Source organism: Emydura macquarii, unplaced genomic scaffold, assembly GCF_026122565.2.
Source record: "Emydura macquarii macquarii isolate MOO-44397 ecotype Brisbane River unplaced genomic scaffold, CSIRO-AGI_Emac_v2 contig_2699, whole genome shotgun sequence".
NCBI classification, from domain to species: domain Eukaryota; kingdom Metazoa; phylum Chordata; order Testudines; family Chelidae; genus Emydura; species Emydura macquarii.
Window position 1 is genome coordinate 1,191,310 of NW_027132836.1, and position 20,465 is coordinate 1,211,774.

General features: G+C 44.1%; 1 protein-coding gene across 1 annotated transcript in view; it reads right to left on the reverse strand.

Annotated features, from left to right (window-relative positions):
* VPS53 (VPS53 subunit of GARP complex) overlaps positions 1-20,465 on the reverse strand; it is an 80,662-nt gene that overhangs the window by 29,300 nt on the left and 30,897 nt on the right. The window contains exons 9-16 of the mRNA XM_067565776.1: positions 17,616-17,759; positions 16,805-16,947; positions 16,004-16,145; positions 13,123-13,224; positions 8,467-8,561; positions 3,167-3,409; positions 1,279-1,426; positions 125-207 (exon numbers count right to left, since the gene is read on the reverse strand). Coding sequence (XP_067421877.1) covers positions 125-207; positions 1,279-1,426; positions 3,167-3,409; positions 8,467-8,561; positions 13,123-13,224; positions 16,004-16,145; positions 16,805-16,947; positions 17,616-17,759 — 1,100 coding nt within the window. The remainder of the gene's footprint in view (positions 1-124; positions 208-1,278; positions 1,427-3,166; positions 3,410-8,466; positions 8,562-13,122; positions 13,225-16,003; positions 16,146-16,804; positions 16,948-17,615; positions 17,760-20,465) is intronic.

Below are 20,465 nucleotides of genomic sequence, written 5' to 3' on the forward strand. Positions count from 1 at the left end.
TGGAAATGCCATGGTACTTCATATCCTACATCTACCAGCCGTTCTATTAGTACTGGCCTCTGTCACTGAACGGATCAGTTACAACATTTACAAGCATTATGGAAAGATGCCCTGCTGGACATACATGCTGAATGTGTCCATCTCTCCTGTCAGGTTGATTCGTTCCATGAGACTTGCATCCACTTTTTCTTTGAGCTTTTCTTCAAGCTGTCAGGGGACAAAATAAATAGACAGACAGACATCAGATTTCTAACTAAATTCATAATTTAGCAGCCTAAACTCCTGGAAAAGCCACGTCTTAAACCAGGAAATAGTCCTAGACCATTGCAACGTGTCTGAGATTTATCTAGTGGGTAACGGTATATGGAATGGAGATTTCCTGTCTGTCAGAAGCTCTAGACACAATGCCGTTGTGTCCTTGAAGCAGTTAACCTCCAAGGTTGTAAACATCAGAGCTTCTCGCCCAGTAACACACCCAAGTCTAACATGACAGTATAGTAGGGCACTAACTCACCTAGGACAGGCGTGTAACCCACGGATCAATACGCACTACAGGTCCTCTTTGTGTCTGATCTATTACAGCCCCAACTAGACAGCCTCGGTTCTTTAGCGAAAGCATTAGCAGCTCATGCTGTTAGCTCTGGAGATCCCCAGTGTATAGGCCAAGATGGCAGCCAACATAGGTGCATCTACTCACCTAGGGAATTCTGAGAGTATTTTAAATGTAGAGTTAACAGTAATGATAGAGCATTCTGAAGAGAATGCTTTATGTCCCCTCTTTTCACTGTGCCCTGGCACACAATGAGGTGATTAAGCACATTCCTGGTCCTACATTAATTTATGCGCACCAAAGTAGCCTTGAAGGATAACAGAAGAAGGGATTTTGATTATTCTCCATCAATTGGATTAAAGCAGGATGAAAGAATTCTACCCGAAAGTGATACGCCAGTCAGGGTTATCGTCACAAACCTGTTCTGATCCAGTGATGGCAGCAAAATCAACAATCCCTTTCTCTAAAATACAGTTTTAATTAACATCATCGTTCCATAATTAAAAAAAACATTATGCACAGCAGAAATTACTATGTCAACTTCGGCACAGAATCTTTGACTTTTTTCATTAGATGAGTAGCGACCTTTAATTTGACATTTAAATAGCTTGTAGTATTACTTAGTACAGCTGAGCGCCAAAGAGCAGCACTTTACTGCCTGACTTGACATGGGATTATTGCAGGATAGACAAGAGACAATATTACAAGTGATGTAGAGGAAAGTTCACCTGTTGGGTTGTTGCCAAGCAGTACTCTGCAGTGCTCAGGATACTACAGATCAGACAGAGTTCTTCCACAGTAAACTTAGCCACTTCTGAGCCCTCCTTTTCTTTCAGCAGGCTGGTGATGGTCAATCCACCACTGCTGCTTGTTGTTCTGGGGAAAAGACAAATACTGACAGGCTCAGCCATCTACTGTGCTTTCTGGTACACGTACACGCACCACCAAATACCCTACATATAGATTTTAAGGCCAGGAGGAACTAGTCTGATCTTCTGCATGAAACAGGCCAAAGAATCTCACCCAATACCACCCACATTAAGCCCATCGCTTTTGTTTCAGCTGTAGCATATTTTATAGAAAGATATCAGTCTTGATTTAATGACGTCAAGTGATGGAAAATCCAGCACATTCCAGTGTATTAGACCTTAATCAAATTTAATGCACAATGGCTAATCCTACCTTGGTTGTCAACTACTTCGATATTCTAGTTTATGGTTTCAGGAAGATCTCAATAGTTATTATGCAACATGGTAATAAGCTATTTATTATCTGATAACTAAACAGATTTCAAGATAGAGCTCAAAGTTTAGCAGTCATTTCAAATACTGTAATAACAAAAAGGACAATAAATAACAGCATATGGGAATTATCTCCTGTATTGTCTACTGTTTTGTTGATACACAGCAGTTAATCAAAGGATCAGAACAGTTAGGAGTCAGGAAATTCCCTGCCTATTTCAACTCTCTATAATCCAAATCCTTTTTTAAAAAACATAGGACAGCGATATTTATCTTGGACAGCAGAAAGAGAGCACAAAAAGTCACATGTTCAAAGAATGCAACTGAGGTCTGCTGGAGAACACACGTTAAATTCATCTTTCCACTTTTCTAAATGTAACCCCACTCCCATATGTAAAACATTTTAGCTGGTTTCAGAAATTCACTCTGGTGCTCCCGGATTTAGCAAGGGAGACAGCCGGGACACACCAAATAGTCACATGTGTACATTATCTGTAGTAAATGTTGATGATTTCCCAGTGAATTCACGGGGCCAAATTTCACTTTTATTTACACCAATGTAAATTCATAGTGACTCTAATGACTTCGCTGGATTGACAACTGTTTAATAGAGCAACATGTGGCTTAGATCAATTAATTAAGTGTTTGTACACACACATGGCTAAAATAGTACCAGTCAGGACACTTCAGAACCTTACAAAGAAATCACCTTTATTACTAGTTATTATATGAATCCCACCAGCATCAACTTGATTGCCCGAATTTCCAAAACTGTGCTAATACAATTTTGCTTCTAAATTTGCATGTGTGATTAGCACAGGTATGGATCCGTCAGGTCTTTTGCACACATGAACACCCAAAGCAAGGGGGCCTGACTCTCCACTACCTTACGCCTTCCCCCTTGTGATGATATTCACACAGTGTACAGTTGTGTACAATGCTACCTTTCCTATCTGGTAGTTTCACACTCACTTTGCACATGACACAAGGTACAGGGCAGTGGAGATTCGGAGCCTGAACTGGCCATTGGTGTAGCTGTGAACAAGTAGTTCTGACAGTCAGATCTCAAGTGTTTATTGTTCTCGGCAGGGAGACCAACTCCCACTGAATGACAATAGGATATGGCCCTAACTCTGAGAGATGCTCTTGAAAATCCCAGCACTGGTTCTTCTGTCCACCCTCCTGCTGTCTTTCACTGCAACATAATAGTACTTTGAATTTACATATGGGAGCCGCAACGCTGCTACGCGGTTCCTTTGAAAGTACAACGCTGGCATTCAAAAGTGTTGATGTATTAAACAGTTGCCTTCACAACACATCTCTTCCCACCTTGTATCCCCAGACTGTGGCCTAGTATTTGGAAAGCTAAACTCACTTGGGCAAGTTTCCAGAGAGAATTTTCCAGGCATATTCCCGGAGGTACTTCTGAAATATGGTGGTCAACGCTATCATGGGTTCACCAGTGCTGAGCTGCGAACACTGCACCATGCACTTCTTGTAATAGACAAAAAGGTCAGCACAGCTGGGCAGGACAGCTCCCCCTTCATCCACATTTGGCTTGGGAGGACCTTGAGCCTTGAAATCAGCAACAAATCTGTCAATCAGCTCGCCAAGATTTCTAATGCAAGAAAAAGAAAGAGGTATTTTAATACGGTGGTAAAAAAAATAAAAAAAGAGACGCTTAAAACCAGATGTCTTCTTGTAGGATACCGTCAAAATGAATTCAAATCTCAGCAGCCTGATTCTGCAGACCCTCTTGTGTCCCCACCCATCCAGCACAAAGCTTGTTCAACAATAAAGAATAGGGCAGAAGAGTAATGACCTTTTGTACCCAGAATTTTAATGGCAGCTTCAATTGGTTCTCCAGTCACACACAAAATATTACAACCCCTGCCAGGACCAGGTTCAGCATATGAAATGCAAGTGCATAAAGCCTACACTCAGGTTTCATTCCTGGCACCAGCTGAAGTAACAGTCGCAGTGCACAGCTCAGCCGCCTCCAAATGAGGCCACGTGGACCACACCTTTTAAAGGGACGTGCTCACGAGGGAACAGCATTGGCAGCATTTGCTGTTTACCAGTTTCTGTTGGTTACCGAAGGGCCGTACAGAAAACACACTGCTCCTTTAAAGAAGATTTATTAATAGACAACAATTATTGACACGTGGAAATGTGTTTTTTATTCAAGCTCTTTTCCAACACCGACTACTTACTGTATGCAAGCATGCTGCTCTTTGCTGCCTCCTTTGAGTTGTGGTGCACAAGGGTTAATCTGCTCTTTGCTAATCGTACTCACTACAGGGAAGTTAAACACTCTGATGGGTAGGGCCCAATGAAGTTCGCTTATTACCTACCCTACCATGGAGAAAAAAGGCTTTTCAGCTTGGCAGAAGGCTGAGGCAGAATCAACATGAACCTTCTGCTCAAAGGGGGCTCCTTCGGTCCCACTCCTCCAGGACAAAGACTTCAGGGTTAGCATACCAGGTTCTGTTCTTAGCATATGGATGGATTTACTGGTCTTTGTGGGATATGTTTAAATAGAGCTGGTTGAAAAATAAAGTCCCCTCAACAGAAAACATTGGGTTTTCGGCAAAATATCCAAAATATTTCAGCTGAAAACTGAAATTTCTATTCAAAATGGCACCATGGTGCTTCATGGGAGTTGTAGTTTGGATCCTTACACTCCCATTCTTGTTTATGGTCTGGGCTTTCTGGCCAGACTACATCTCCCATGATGTACTCCTCTTGATGAAAGTCGGGGGATGCATCGTAGGAGTGCCTGGCTGTGGTGCGTCCTGGTAAATGTAGTCCAGCCAGAAAGCCCAGCCCATAGGGGAAAATGATGCCATAAAGCAACTGAACTACAACAATCACGAGTACATCTCAGAAGTCCCCAGTTTAGCCCAGGCTGAGGAGACCACTCTTCGTACACTATGTAACAGGATCTGCACAGGCAAATGTCAGGTTCCTGGGGTAGCCAAATACCACGGACCACCACTTCAGTAAAGGATCCTCAACTCTGGAATTCACTTTCCCTCCCTTCATATATCAGAGACTGAATGAATGAGCTGGCCTGTTCATGTTGCAAAGCTCTCCACTCCTCCTTGCTTTTCCAGGTGAGCGAGCTGGATAGGATAGATGGATGTGGGTGGAAAGGAGAGAGTTCTGTGCTGAAGGAATTTTAATTGTGGGCGGGTCCAATTTGCATTTGGAAGTTATTGTAAACAAGAAGCACCATTTTGTTTCTATTCATGTCAATGAAGTTTTCCCATTGACTTCAGGAGCTGCAGGCCCAAACGCTGTACACGTGCCTAAAGCAGTGGATAGGTGTATTTAAGTTAGTCACTTTCCTGGTGGCCTGCACCACCTTTGCTGTGAGCCGGCGCACCGGAATCAGCAGGGCACTCTCACTCTTCCCCAGGCCATTCTGGAGGTCTTGTCCAATGTGGGCTTGATGTGCTTCTGGGCCCTGATGAGCCAGGAGACTGACAATTCTTCGCAGCAGCTGTTGGTTGGGACTCGGCAAAGTCGTGACAGTTGGACTGTGAACAAATGGGCACCTTTCCGCTAACACACCACAGGAACAACACACTGGAGCCTCAGCAGTGTGAGGCACCAGACAGGGAAAGGTTGTTCCCTGCCTTTCAAAGGTGAAGTGTGAAGAAGATAAGAGAGACACAGAAAGGGAATCTCTCCTCTCCAGGTTTTGGAACTGAGACTGCTACACACACGACATCTTTATTTCCAAATGCAAATGAGAAACCTCTCCAAACAAGGGCACATCAGTGAGGTGAGGGAAAGAGAGACTGCAACGAAATCACCCAAGTGCAGAATTTTACTCGCTTTCTTTGGGACTCAAACCCTTCTATTTTTGCATGCTCACACTTTTCTTTACTCTCGATCTCCTTGTCTCCGGAACATCAGTACTTTTTCTAGACCTACAACAGTATGCAATTAACACAAGTTCTTAGTTAGAGCTATCACGACACTGACACTCCCATCAGCTAAACAATGACAGAATTAAGAGCCAGTGCTTTGTTCTCCATCAGGTGAATGGGAGGATGCAAATCTTCATGAAGATGACCTGGGTATCAAGCCATGAAGCAACACAAATAAAGAATGCATTATGTTTAACAAGCCAGTTTGTTCAATCTAGATTGCCCCAAATACTGAGATGATGCATGCTAACAACATTAAGAAGTCCAAATCAGTTATAGGGTATACACTCTGCTGGATATCTCTGGAACTCCGCGCTGAAATGAGCCCAGATTCAGAACATTAACCCTATGCTGGACCATAATAAGGACTCCCGCCCCCATCCTCTGTCTACCAGGCTGGGGTCTGGGGGAAGCTTGGGGCTTCTCCCCTGCAGCAGGGTGCTGGGGCTAGGGGCTGGCTTCTGCCCCATGGGGTGCACCTGCTGGGGCTTCAGCAGGAGCAAGGCAGAAGCCCCGAGCCTGTCATCTTTGTGGGGCAGAAGCCCTGAGCCCTGGCAGGTGCGCCCCGGCTTTCAAACTTCTGAAGATTGTCATATGCAGCTCAGAGGGTCAGTAAATTTGGCCACCTCTTACATATACATTCATGTCGCTCAGTTAAGTTGGGCATAAGAATCTCACGCTTATATACCAGATAGACTGAAGTGCAATCTGATACCTGACATTCAAATTGTAACCAAGTTTGGGGAAAAAACCCAATACAAAACGACTCTTTAAAGGCTTTCTTTCAGGTATCTCCTGTGAAACTGCTACGGGTTTTGGCACCAGGATTCTTTACACTGGTATGGAAACAATTTTCCAGCAGAAGAGGAACTAGCTGCTTTCTGCCACGAACTAAGGGCTCACTAAACAAAACTTCTGTCACACCACCTCTCTGTTCACTGCCCAAATACAAATTAATTGTCTGAGTGACATCCCGTATGCAGATATCAATCAAATAGATCCCTCAAAAGTTCAAGCCCAGGAGAAAAGATTGCACAGAAAAGCAAACTTTTTTTTTTTTTTTTGGCTAATGTGACAGTTTTTCTTTCAGCTCCCTGCAGCCTGTAGCTATAAAGCTAATGTAAAACATCTTGGGGACTGTGGAAGAAAAGAGAAGGAAAAAAATGTTGTGAGAGCAGGAGCAGGGTGGGGTAGAATTACTGAAAACAGGGATTAAATTAGCCAAAAGGGGGGCGGGGGGAGGTTCATACACTTTGGTGTTTCGCTTGTAGGGAGGAAGGAAACAAACCATTTTCCTTTGTTCTGCTGTGAGAGTGGAATCTAGCCCAGAAGGGCCAACTGTTGCACATTTTTTTTTAAGCATAAAAGATTTATGGGACATGGAAAAACTGCCCCAGAATTGTTACCTGGCATTTCAATATAACTGGGTCACAGGGGGGTTCTGACTCATGACTGGGGCTCCGATAATGCAAATATTAAATAATAATTATAACACTACCAGCACGAGCCTCAATCCGGTTCAAGCCCATTCATTTTTATCTCCTAAACTATGGCGATACAGCCCTTGCTGGTAGCCCTTAGGGAACTGGCAGGTCACATGATGGTGACTCTTCTTCCGCCTCCCTACATTGTATTAAAAGAAGCTAAACTATTTTAAATACTTTCCTGTTGTCATTCTTCCCTGGATTCAGTCACTGCAGTTGTCACTGGGGTGTTCTATGATCACCAGTGGGAGTGGAAGTGCCCAGGTGACTGTCTATGAAGATGTGGTCAAGCCTATGGAAAACTTTGAGAGCCCTTAGGCTAGAACATCTTCCATTCACAGGATCTCTAAATATTCCGCAGTAAGTCAGAAAAAATGATGCTTTAATAGCATATGGAGACTCATATACTGAGCAAAGCAATGGGTCAGGAGTGACAAACACTCATTTAAGAATAGCGAGCACATTCATAGCACTCTTCATGTGAGGATCTGTATACAAATAATGGAAATCTAAAACACCCCTGTCAGGTAGGTTTTGTATCCATTTTACAGAGGGGTAAACCAATGCACAGCAAGGATAAGTGAGTTGCAAAACTCTAATAAGTAAAACTATCTGCACAGGACATGAGATGAAAGATGAGCATTTATAATGGAGGGGCAGCTGACGGCTCTGAGTCTTCATTGCTCATGCTGCAGGAGAAAAGCCTTCTCCCCAAGAAATCAACATGGATCACTGCTCCAAGCCTGTGGGCTACAAACAACACCATAATCCAGTCACATCAGGGGCACTGAATAACCCAAGGCCATACTAGTAATTTACCAGAAGCCTAAGCGCTGTTCCTGAGTTGAATATAGAAACCCGATAGTAGCCACTCTCCTTTTTAAATAAGGAAGCAAGGGCTGTGGAAATTGATGGACCCTGCAATGTACTTTGGCAGTGTGGACTGTCAAGATGGTGCATGCTGGGACTTGTAATGTCTGCGAGTCATCTCTCAACAAGGATGCATCAGACTGCATTATAGGACTCGGTTGGCCATATTTTTGGCCATCTTTCACAGCATGTTGTCTCTGTCAAATACAAACATCCTTCTGCAGTTTGATTTTGGGATGCTCATCTTTGAACATTACATCCTTTAAGAGATGGAGGAGCGACACTATTGTTGCAGATTAAAGCAAGCAAAGCACAATTTGAGGAAACACTCACCGTAATACACACTGAATCAAAATAAAAAAAGGTGGATGCTGGTTACTCACTTGTCCTGGGACTCAATATATACATAGAGGTGAGGTTCAAAGCACTTGGAAACGATGCCATGAAATGGGTTGTCTGGGACCTTTGGCTTCTTGGGCTGCAACGAAACCATTTAGAGCAATGATTGCAAATCTGCCAACAAACTTCTATGGAAAACAGCAATGAAACCAGCACCGTAGGACCTACGTTCTTTAGGACTTTATTGTAACCTAGAACTTTACTGTCAGGTAATCAACAACGTACAGAGGGTCACGCTTTGCCACAATTGAGCAATATTCTCTTGCATTTAGTTGCCTGGTTTATTTGCTTTGAAAGATGAAGTGTCTCTAATAATGTCTAGAACCTGGTTTTGGACCCTTTGTATTGTCAGATGTCCACAGAATCATAGAAAAACAGGGCTGGAAGGGACCTCAAGAAGTCGTCAAGACCAGCCCCCTGCACTGAGGCAGGGCCAAGTAAATCTAGACCAGATCTGACAGGTGTTTGTCCAACCTGCTGTTAAAAATCTCCAGTGATCGTGATTCCACACTCACTCTCGGAAGCCTATTCCAGAATAATTTAGTTAGAAAGCTTCTCCTAATATCTAACCTTAATCTCCCTTGCTGCAGATTACGTCTTGTCCTACCTTCAGTGGACACGGAGAACAACTGATTGTCATTTTTCTAGCAGCCCTTAACACATGTGAAGATTTATCATGTCCCCCCTCAGTCTTCTTTTCTCAAGACTAAACGTGCCCAGTTTTTTTTAACCTTTCCTCATAGGTCAGGTTTTCTAAACCTTTTACCATTTTTGTTGCTCTCTTTGGACTCTCGATAATTTATGCACATCTTTCCTGAAGTGTGATGCTCAAAACTGGACACAGTTCTCCAGCTGAGGCCTCACCAGTGCTAAGTGGAGCAGGACAATTACCTGCCATGTCTTACATACAACACTCCTGTTAATACACCCCAGAATCACATTAGCCTTTTTCACAACCGCATCACATTATTGACTCATATTCATTTTATGATCCACTATAACCCCCAGATCTTTTTCCACAGTACTAACACCATGCCAGTTATTACCCATTTTGAAGTTGTGCATTTGATTTTTCCTTCCTAAGTGAAGTAATCTGTGCTTGTCTTTATTGAATTTCACCTTGGTGATTTCAGACCAATTCTCCAATTTGTCCAAGGCATTTTGAATTCTCATCCTGCCCACCAAAGCACTTGAAATCCCTCCCAGTTTGCAGCAACATAAATGTATTGTTTTTCAGAGTTGTCTTAATCACTTATAGAGTTCCCTTACAATAAAGAACAGGTTGTGCTTGTATAACACCTTTCAGCAGAGGATCTCTAAGCACTTTGCAAATAACCAATCTTTACAACATCCCTATTTAGTAGTAAGGAACCACCACCAAAAGGCAACCCCATCAGAGGTGGGCACAGCTGCTGTGCAAAAGCACAATGAACACATGCCCACATTTTAGGACATGAAATATACTATACTCCGGTGAAACTGCAGATGGAATTTAGGTAAGCAGATCACAATTCCCAGAGTTGCAATTATCAATGCACAGAGGGCTGTGGCATCTCTTTCACTATGACAACGCATTTAAAGGGGGTGGGGTTATGTTTTAAAATGATCACTAATACTACTATTTTTCATGTCAGATTTGCACCATTAATTACATGCCCAATTTGGGGTCATCTGCCTTATTCTCATTTGATTACATATCACATTTTTAAAGTGTTGAGCCTTAGTTCACAACCATGACACATCCTCCTTCCTGTGATTCTACATTTGCAGAGCCCAGCTCATTCACTGATTCAGCAAAGCACATAAGTGTGTCTCACCAAAGCCAATGGGACTATTCAAGTTCTGCATGTGCTTAAGCACAGTGCTGAATTGGGACTCTAAACGCTCTAATTATTTGTACTATAGCTAGAATTTTGAAATGTTGATATTGACACTGTCTCCTGTTGTCTCCATTTCTTAGCAATCAGACAATTTCACTGCCTGCAAATTCTCACCTCCCTTGCTAGAGATCTGGGTTCAACTCCCAGCCAATGAAGAGCTGAGATTTCCTCTTTGAAAAAGCCTTTCCACCCTAAAAGAGCAAACTAGGGAGGATGTGCTTTCCTAAACAACAGACAAGTAGGTATTGGGTCACCTGTGGAATGTGCACGGAGACCAGAAACGCAAGCATTTTCAAGAAATAATTAAGACTAGAACACATAAAAATGAGTAAGGACATGCGGCTGCAAAGCCTACGTGAACAAACGATTTATGGAGGCCAGAACACTCCATGAACCTGGTTTCATTAACCTTTTCGTGAACAATAACATTGAGGAATGTGAGTTTTTGCGACTCTGGGAGAGAGCCGCTGCCCAGCATTCCCCGATCCTGTGCCTTTGCCAGGGCCTGTGCATTCCAGCTGGATGTGTATTTTCCTTGGCTTCAGGAAGAAAGCAATGGGTGGCATGTCTAAAACGTACCATTCCCAGAGGCCTGGAACGGGATATCCGACAGGACCACCTTGTGCAGCAGGGAATCAGGGATTCACTAGACTAGAAGTGTTTACAGTTCCTGAGGCTGGGGAGCTGGATTAAAGCAGAGATTGTGTATGCCTGTGCTTCTCTCTCTCAGTTTTTGCATCTTCCTGCACCCCACATTGCTTAGAGAGACAGAATCCTAAATCTTCCAACAGTAGCAGTGAAGCAATATTTCAGAGTGCATGAATGCTGTCCAAGAGCTGCAGATGTTTAAGCTATTTCCTCCTGGAGTTTGATGGAAAAATAAAAGGTTACTGTTGTCACAGTAAGGAGGTCTGCAGCTGGCCCAGTTTCCTTTTATTACTGTCCAAAGTAAACAGATTAAATCTAACTGCAAGGATCACCAGAAGGGTTTCTTTTTAACATGGATTTCTTTGATTTCTTTCCTCTCACTCTTATGCTCCCCCTAGTAGCCCTCTTCCATTTACACATATCCTCAGTCATCAACACTAATGTCTTAGAGGCCTTCTACCTGTCAGCCCCCTCCATCTTCAATTTTTCCTTTTCCTGCTCCTCTCCTGCCAGCAAAAGCAAGTGAAACATATGAGGCCTTTGCCACTAACTTGCAATCTTTAGCCTCCAACTGGTGCCTAGGGACCGAAGTATTCATGAACCTTTGGGGCTCTTCCCCAGATGGTACCATGCTTGGCTGGAGCAGTGAGTGCACTCAGCAAAGTCCCACTCATGGCTGGCTGGGTGGGACTTTGCTAAGTGCACTCACCGCTCCGGCCAATCATGGTACCATTCTCAGGAGTATTAGCCTGGGGAATGCCAAAATTGGGGCTACCTCCCCTGCAAGCAGCACTTCAGGGAATGGCATGATGGGCTGGCACAGACTTGATGCCAGGAAGGAAACCAACCTCCTTGCGTGCTGGAAACTAGACAATTCCCTGCTCAGAAATACTTGAATTGCCTTCTGACAAGTTAGCACATTCAGCTGTTCATTAAAAACAGGGGATGGTTCTGCAGTTCATTTATTCTCTCGCCTGCCTTCTGGTGCCCCGGATAATCCCCTCAGTTTTTCCTACGCTTTACTCCCTCCCTGACACCTTTCCTCATGGCTGGCTGTCTCCTAGCCAGCATAGGGTAGACAGCAATGAGTCAACGCGCGCCCCTCCCATTGGTAATAAAGGCCATTCTCAGAAGGACACGCAGTGCTCACACCTCCCCAGGCCCTCGACATCCTGCCTCCAAATCACTTCCAGACCCTCCAAGCTCAAGAGAGCGGGGGTCAAACCCAGGTTCCCTGATTGCCAAGAACATCAAGATAACGTCCCACTGCTCCTAGTTATTATTAATTATTTGCATTTCAGTCACACATAGGAGCACCAGTCATGGACTAGGACCGAATTGTACCAGGCGCTGAAGAAACAGAATAAAAAGGTCCCCGCCCCAACAGCTTACAATTAACACTCTACAATCTTCAACTGTACAGAGCAAAACAAAGTAGCTTGCTGGCTTTGAGATCAGTGCCTATTAAAAGGAACAACAGCCTTTCTAGCACATTCATTTAATGTTTGTATCATGCTCTGAAGATGCAAAGTGTCACAGAAGTGCTTTGCTTCCCCATCACTGGGGATGAAAAGGAGAAAAAAAACAACATACAAAAATTCCTCCACTCATATTTTTTGAGTGAAAGTGAAAAATTATACAGAATGAGCTTCCCGTATTTATTCTCACTCCCTGATTCTAGGTTTAATTTGCTCAGTTTAAAAAGCAAAATATGACTTCTCAAACTGCCAGCGAAGCAAATATCACCTGGGATCTGAAATCCCAACTGCATTTTTGTGTCTTTCGTCAGTAAAGGTTCTGCGGTTACATTTCAGCTGCTGATCTTGTTATTGACGTGCTGGTACAACAGAACCCAGCTCATTCTCCCGACACCGCAGGAGTAAAACCTGGTTTTCTTCAATAAAGCGAGCGTCTATGGGCAGATGTGTCACATGGGCAGATGTGTCAAGTGAAGGACCATTATTACATAGTGCTTGTTGGACCAAGATCACACTAAATATGTGGTAATGAAAACGAACTTCTCAAATGGATTTGAAATACAAGCTTAGGGACTTCCAGAGAGTCTCAGAAACTGGGACATTTGTTTGCACATAAGGCACTCTGAAGACTTACTCTGTCTATATCACCTTTCTCTATCACTGTTTCGTCCATCTCTGTCCCAGTTTCATCTTCCAGAAATGGGTTGGTGGAGGAAGTTGACAGCTCTGGCTTTTTCTGTTTAAAAAAAAAAAAAAAAAAAAGTCAGTAAAGGGAGAGAAAGTTTCCTTTTGGGACATCAGACACACTGCTGCATTCTCACTTTGCCTTCCTACACCTTCTCTGCATCTCCCCTCCCTGGCGGATTGTCTTGTGGGAATAAAGCTACAGATCACTGACAACCACAGAACATCGAAGGGAAGTATCGTCCAGAGGTCGGCTTCCTAAAAATGCAGAGATGAATTCACGGTTCAATAAAGTGAAAGACTGACTGTGATAAGTACTGCCAAGTACTGCATGCAATGCACCTCAATCCTGATCTCCTGCGACACTAGAACTGGGCGCTCCCCAGTCCTCCTCCACTGCTCTATCAATGCATCTCACTCCTGACATGCAGCGTGCTCTTCTGTTCCAGTGCCGGGCTCCCCAGCTGCAACAACTCTGCCAATACACCTCAGGAAGGGAAATTTTGGCTGACAACGCAACGAATTCCTACTCTTCCAAAATTAATCCTGGGCTCTTTAATATCCAGCAAGCTGGGTGGCTCATGGGTCACAGTTCAAGGCTCCAAACACGGCTTGCTGCTCCATCAAGCATTAGAAGTACCACCCAGAAGGAAAGAAGCCAAGTTTGAGCTAGTGCCAGCACTGGCTCTTGCTGGCTGAGGAGGGGATGGTGCTGTCCAGGCACTAAGAGGCTGAAGAGAGTGAACAGTCTGCTAGAGGAAGGGGAGCAGAGTGGGTCCCGTTGGAGGACCGGTGTTGCGTCCTACTCTGTATGATCACTTCTTGGGCAGGCATAATTGGCAATACAGCGATGGGGGTGGGAGGAACATCCCCATGTGAGACTCAAATCACATGGTTTCCAAACTGGCCTCGCCAGCCAAGACAGGCTGTGTTGTGGGGCAAATCACAGGTTATATGTGAGTGTAATAAGGTAGCAAACCCCAGGGTGGGATGGGTTAACCCAGAGATCTGCCCATCAAATAAGTAATGGGGATGGACAAAGAAAGGTAGAGAGCAAGTGGCTGTGGCATAGCTAACTTGAGTGTCCTTCTCGCCCCACCCTCCGCAGCTGGCTAAGAAGCTGGAAAAAGTCTCCAGCAATCGGGACCCACTGTTCTGGTTTTGGTTTGTTTGGCTTTGTCTGGAATCTTTCGTCTACGAACTGGTGCACGAAAGCTCCAAGGAAAAGGACTAAACTCTGCTGCTAGTGGTAGCATCATTCATCATTGCTGGCTGGAGGTTCTGACCAGTGGTCTACAGAGGGCTTGGTAGAAAGTGAGATGGCTCCTCACCATCTGTGCCCCCCTCACACAGAAACCTCGACAAGCTCCCTTTAACTTACAGAAACACATTAAAGAACATTCAAAGCCAGAATGGGTCTTTACTGGTTACATTTCTGCATTTCAAAAGGGGCCCAAATACTCCATTGGCCAATTCTTGCCCAGACTGCATGGGTAAGGCTTGGTTCTAATCCCTTTAAACAGGGGCTTTAATACAGAATTGCTGACACAACAGTTAACTACAGACATGAGAACGGTGCTGCTGCAGCAAATCCTGTATGATGGCTCCCACTCTGCCACTCTCCCCACTGTGTATTCTCCATTTAACTGTCTGGAATTACATGCTTTATATTTAAAAAAAGTTCAAATGACAGTAATCCAAGGCTTCATGGCTCCTAAATAGAATCAGAAGTGGGAGAAAGGCTGCCAGGAAAGAGAAATTAATTTTCCTTATTTCAAACCGTCTTCTCCTTTGTTGTTCTTCAATTCTAATCGCTTCCGTGCACCCCATTTCTGAACGGATAACGAGAACAACCCAATTAAGTCAGCTAATTAACAGTGCATTTGTTAATAAATATTCTGGAAAAATGAAAAGCAGATTGTTAAGAACTCTCAAGTCAATCAATAAATCAAGGGAAGTGTTAAAGGACTCCCCCTTTAACTGGCAGCATCTACTGCATTACACCAAATAGCAAGAGTTCAATCCGTCATGGTGAGCTCTGATGGAAAGCATTGCACCTACACAGCTCCCGCAAAGATAAGAGTCCAAATAGGAGTCCACAGAGCAACGGTGCGGAGCAGCAATCCTCAGACCCATGGTCCTTGAGCCACAAGTGTCTAGGCAGCATTTGATTAGCACTTGACTTGCTCAGCTTAGATTCCAGGCAGAAAAAGCAGAATGACGAGCACAGTCACACTCCCTAAGCTATTGGACATGATGGTAACAGGCAGAGCTGGGAACACTGAGAAGGCAGCATGCAAGCTAACAGGGTCCTTTTCGAAAACGGATTTCCCCAGCAAATAAGAGTAAACCCCACGGCTAAGACTGGATAGGAGAAAAGTCTTTCCTATGCAGTAGCTGGAAAGGAGCACTGAGAAAGGAGGAGAATGTTCAGTTACGATGTTGCATCAGTTTGCAAAAAACTTGTGTCAGGATGCATACATCGTGGCATAATTATGTTGTGGTTCTCCATAGCAAAGGTGCTTCAGCTATAAATTGAAGAGGCATAGGAGAGTTGAAGTAGCATAATGATTGATTCCTTCATGCACCCGCAAGAGATATGGGAGGAAGAAGAGTCCTTGTGCCCCAGATGAAGGTTCTGGAATCCCTCCTCCAAAACTCCCACCCCCAAACAAACACTCTGCTCTCTGATCCAGCTAACATCTTTTGGGCAGAGGAGGGCTGCAAAAGACACTCTTTACAGCCCCTCACTGACCCAATTACAGCTGGGGATGGACGTTTCGTCCCGTAACAGCTGGGGCTGCAGGGCTGTTCTTTAGATGTTTCCTTACCACTGTCCCATCAGCCAGAGTGCATCCCGAGAAGCGTTTAGCCAGCAGCCCTTCGAAGTTGGTGGTTCTCTGAATGGCAAACAAAAGCAATTTCACCTCAATCTCTTTCGCCCGTGTGCGCATGATCTTAGCCAGCTCTGTCCTAAAAGAGAGGGAGAGAGGGGGGAAAGAAAGGCTGTGAGTTCCTGGTTGGAGAGAAATATCAACTACCTATGTTCATATTAAGAAAAAGATTTGAAGCTTATGGTTGTAATTCAGTCCAGTTCCTATAGGGAGCCAGGTCTCATCACTAAATTCAAGCTAATTCCTAAACTACTCTCATTTAACTGCTGAACTCCCATACCGATTAGGTTTCAGAATTCGTACCCACAGTTGTTTTGAGGTGTGTGTGTAACAGGACACCAGCCCCTACCATCCAATGTCCTGTTCTTAGCCTGATGGGATGGGACGTGGGTGTTGGCTTTCAAGGAGCTGGCTCTGTGAGGTGGCAGTTCCAGGTTTCCCAATCATCCTTAACGTTACTGATCTATAGCTCTGCGGCAGGGAAGGGTGCTTTTCTTTTGATATCAGAATCTTCATCTTCAATATATTTCTGTGACTCTCTTTCAGGATTATCACCTAAACAGCCGTTTTTTCCCTTGAAGTCACAGGCAGTAACCATGCTACAAAGACACTTAGCAGCAGCATTTTAAAATTTTACAGATCTGCCATCGGCTCAGCAAAAACCACCGATTGCCACGGTATTTCCTCTGCGCAAAACTCACCGTGCGAGGAAGCACCATGAGCTGCATTTGTGCTCACCTTGTGACATGGCAGAACTCAACGGCGATACGCTCCGTCATGCACCACTCTTGGGGAAACATGCGCCCGTATTTTTCCTCATAGTCCACCAGCTGACGTTTAATCCAAGCATAGCGCCTGTCAATTTTATCTAGCCAGGCAACCTGAACGAGATGGAGAATATTGTACAGCCTGCAGCTGCTAATATTTAGACATGTTGCCTAAGGATATTCTAGCTGCTTTAGAGAAGAAGCTGGGCTAAGAATTTTGAAATCATATGGAACTGGCCCACAAAATAACACTTAGCCCATTGTCAGACTCCTTAAATACAGGTGGAATTTTCAGACGTGTCAAAGTGACTTAAGAGCGCAAGTCTTACTGAACATCAATGGGAGTTTGCTCTTAAATCACTCGGGTGCTTTTGAATATCTCATCCGTTCACTCATTTATTCCCAGCACCCTGGTGTAAGGCACATATTATTCCCGGTTTATAGATGGGGAATTTGAAGCCCCAGAGGAAGTCAGTGGATTAGAACCCAAGAATTCCCATTTTCAGCTGGGCTTTCGAGCTCTGGCACTTGGGTTACCAGCTGCCTGCAGGACTCTAACTAGCGCTGCGTAGACTGAAAAAGTACAGCACAAGACCACAGCTCTTAAATCACCATCCATTCAACAGCACACCATCAAGTCATTACTCATCTCTGACACAGTTCAGAAACAAATATTACAAAATCAAGCTGGGTAAATCTGAAATTAGGAAATGCCAACAAAGCAAAATCTATTCCTTTTGCAAAATGTAAAACCTATCCATAGCATGCTGTGTTCCACTTACGTCTTGGTTTTCCTGGAAAAGTACCAGGTATTCTGAGAGATGTTGTTTAATAAATTTCTTGATGATTTCCTGTTTGATTCTGGGATCCAGGACATTAGCAACTAGACATGCATCACGTAGGACATTGCTGGGTCCACCAGGCCTCTGTCAAAATAAATGAGAACAAAAGATTTAATAGCTAAAAAGCTTAAAGGAGAGATTGTAAATTCTACTGGCCTTTACAGCTTCCTCTTGTTTTTGCCTTCTACTGTTAGTTCTCTTTTCCCAACACTGTTGCTGCCACCACTTATTGACACTCAGGTATTTGGCTTCTGGTGGATGAACAATTAAGCATCTTTCAGCAACATGCAGCAAAGTTGCCCTGTGGCTTGACAGCCAGATGGCTACCTGCTGGAAAAGCACAGCCAGCACCCTTTTATGAGGCAGCTCAGCGTACCATTTTTGTTAAGCCTTGCACTAAATACAGAATAATTCTCTTAAGAATGATGACCAACACAGCGATCCTGGGACAAGCAAAAGTGTTTCCACCCAAACAGAGACCCTAAAATAAAATAAAACAAAACAGAAAGCAGACAAAAGTTGATCAAAGCTGCGACACTTAGAAAATTGTTTGATTGCTGATCAATACTGGCACATACCGCAGCTCTGCTGCAGAAGACAGCAAACATCAGTCACTTAGAAGCAACTTCAGTAAAATCCAGGCGCAGTTTCAAGTGGACACAGTGTTACTCTTCATTTTAGGGAGTGTTCCAAAGTCTCTCCATTGACCTCAATGAGCTTAAAAGTAAGGTTGCCCATGTGCAGTCCCTGTTCTTAAACATTTGCTGCATTTCACCATTGCAGTGGTGGACAATGTGACCCCTAGACTTATACAAGGGCTTAGTAACATTTCTAATGTGTTTTGGGGCCCGTCTGCATGTAATATACTTTATAATGCAAGGTAGTTGTTCACTGAGAACTACTGACTTGGCAGGAGGGATAAGCACAAAGAAGTGGGCCAAGCCTAGCAATTTGTTATATGTATTGTCATTTTTGGTATCACCATAGCCCCTAGCAGCCCCCACCCAACTGGGCTAGGTGCTGTACACACACAGAACAAAAAGACAGTGCCTGCCCCATTTTTGTTACCTTTTTTAAAAAGCGTGGCCCAGATCTTTGGCCAGTGTAAAACAGTGCAGCTCCCCCAGTTTCCATGGAGGTCTGACAGCTGACATCAGCTGAGAATCTGACCCTGAAAGTGACTTTTTAAATTAAAAGCAAGAGCTCTTTAAAGCGCGAGTGACAGCAGTGGTCGGAAACCAGCGCTTCCTTTACACAACTTTGCTCAATCTTGACCTGCAACACACTTTTACTGCTCCTAAACAGGGTCTGCTACCGATATAAAGCAGCGCTATGATCTCTGATGTAGACTAACCTTCAGACTACAAGACTCATTTCGTTTCAGACAAATAAACCAGATTTGAGCCCAGGCCTCTAGAGAAGAAAAAACCTAGTGCATTAAATGCACCTTCAGGCTCCCATTTGAGATATTACAAATAAACCATGAAGCTGATGGGACTCTGCTGAATTCATGGGTCATGTCCCTGGGCGATGAAATATCAGCCCAGCTTCCTTTCCCCTCATCTCTTTGTCTGTTAGTTCCTTGAAGAAACAAGACAAATGATTTATTAGGTACGTGGCAAGGAGCATTGGTGGTGCTCTGGAAGACAGAGTTAGCTCGTCCCGTGCAAGGAATCCAAATTCTCCAATGAGCAAGCAGCAATTCAAAATTATTGCTCTTCTTCTACTTCTTAGTATGCACAAACATCCCGGCTCATGCAGCATAGTGGAATCTTCATTTTTATGCATCTCCAGGGACTGGCAATAGTGCAGAGAGGCCTAACCTTTCTTGTTAGTATTGTCTTTTGTAGACAAGATGTTTGGTGGCTGCCGTGTAAGCTCAGTACAGTGCATTGTGGGGGAGCCATGCACAGTTAAACAGCTGGGTATCCCCCAGAATTATTAAAAGCTGGGATCACGCACAAGAACTTGCTGTCTCAAAATACACCAGAAGGGCAAACATCAGGGAGGGAGAAGAGCTATTTAAACGAAGCACAACATTAATACAAGAAGAAAGGGGTATAAAAAGGCCACAAATAAATTTAGGCTGGAAATTAGAAGACGATTTCTCACCATGAAAAGAATGTGGTTCTTGGACAGCCTTCCGATAGGATGCCCTCCAGAGGAAGCATCCCCGACTGATCAAAGACACCAAACAGTATGAATCCAAGTCAAATGAAAAGATCCGTTTCTAACTGAAAATGTCCCACTCTCTCAAATGGTCACCCAATGCTCTCTGAAGCGGTACGGTCATCTGCTCCAAATGCCAACCAACTTCCCTGTGAGAATCCACCCTGACCCAAGGAAAGCAGGTTAGAAAAGACCCCCAGAAGAACTAAAGGGAGGGAGGTAAAATTAACCAGATTAAAACAGATGATGTGACACAAGCAGTAAAATTAAGTGACAGGCAGTGGCTGTACTACAATCCCAGCTCAGAAATCCAGGCTCCCAGCTCTGTCCTCTGCTCACTACAACATGCTGCTGATTCAGCCAAGCACACTATAGATTTACTCTGCAACAAGGATCCTGCAGATGTCAGATGAAATTGATTGCAATCGCACAACTACCTAGTATAGATCCAAATACTGAGAGAGAAACTCAACACCATGTCTCTCACATAGAATCGCAGGACTGGCACAGACCTTGAGAGGTCATCTAGTCTAATCCCCTGCACTCAAGGCAGCTATAACAGTTGTCTGTCCAGCCTGCTCTTAAAAATCTTCAGTGATTGAGATTCCACAACCTCCCTAA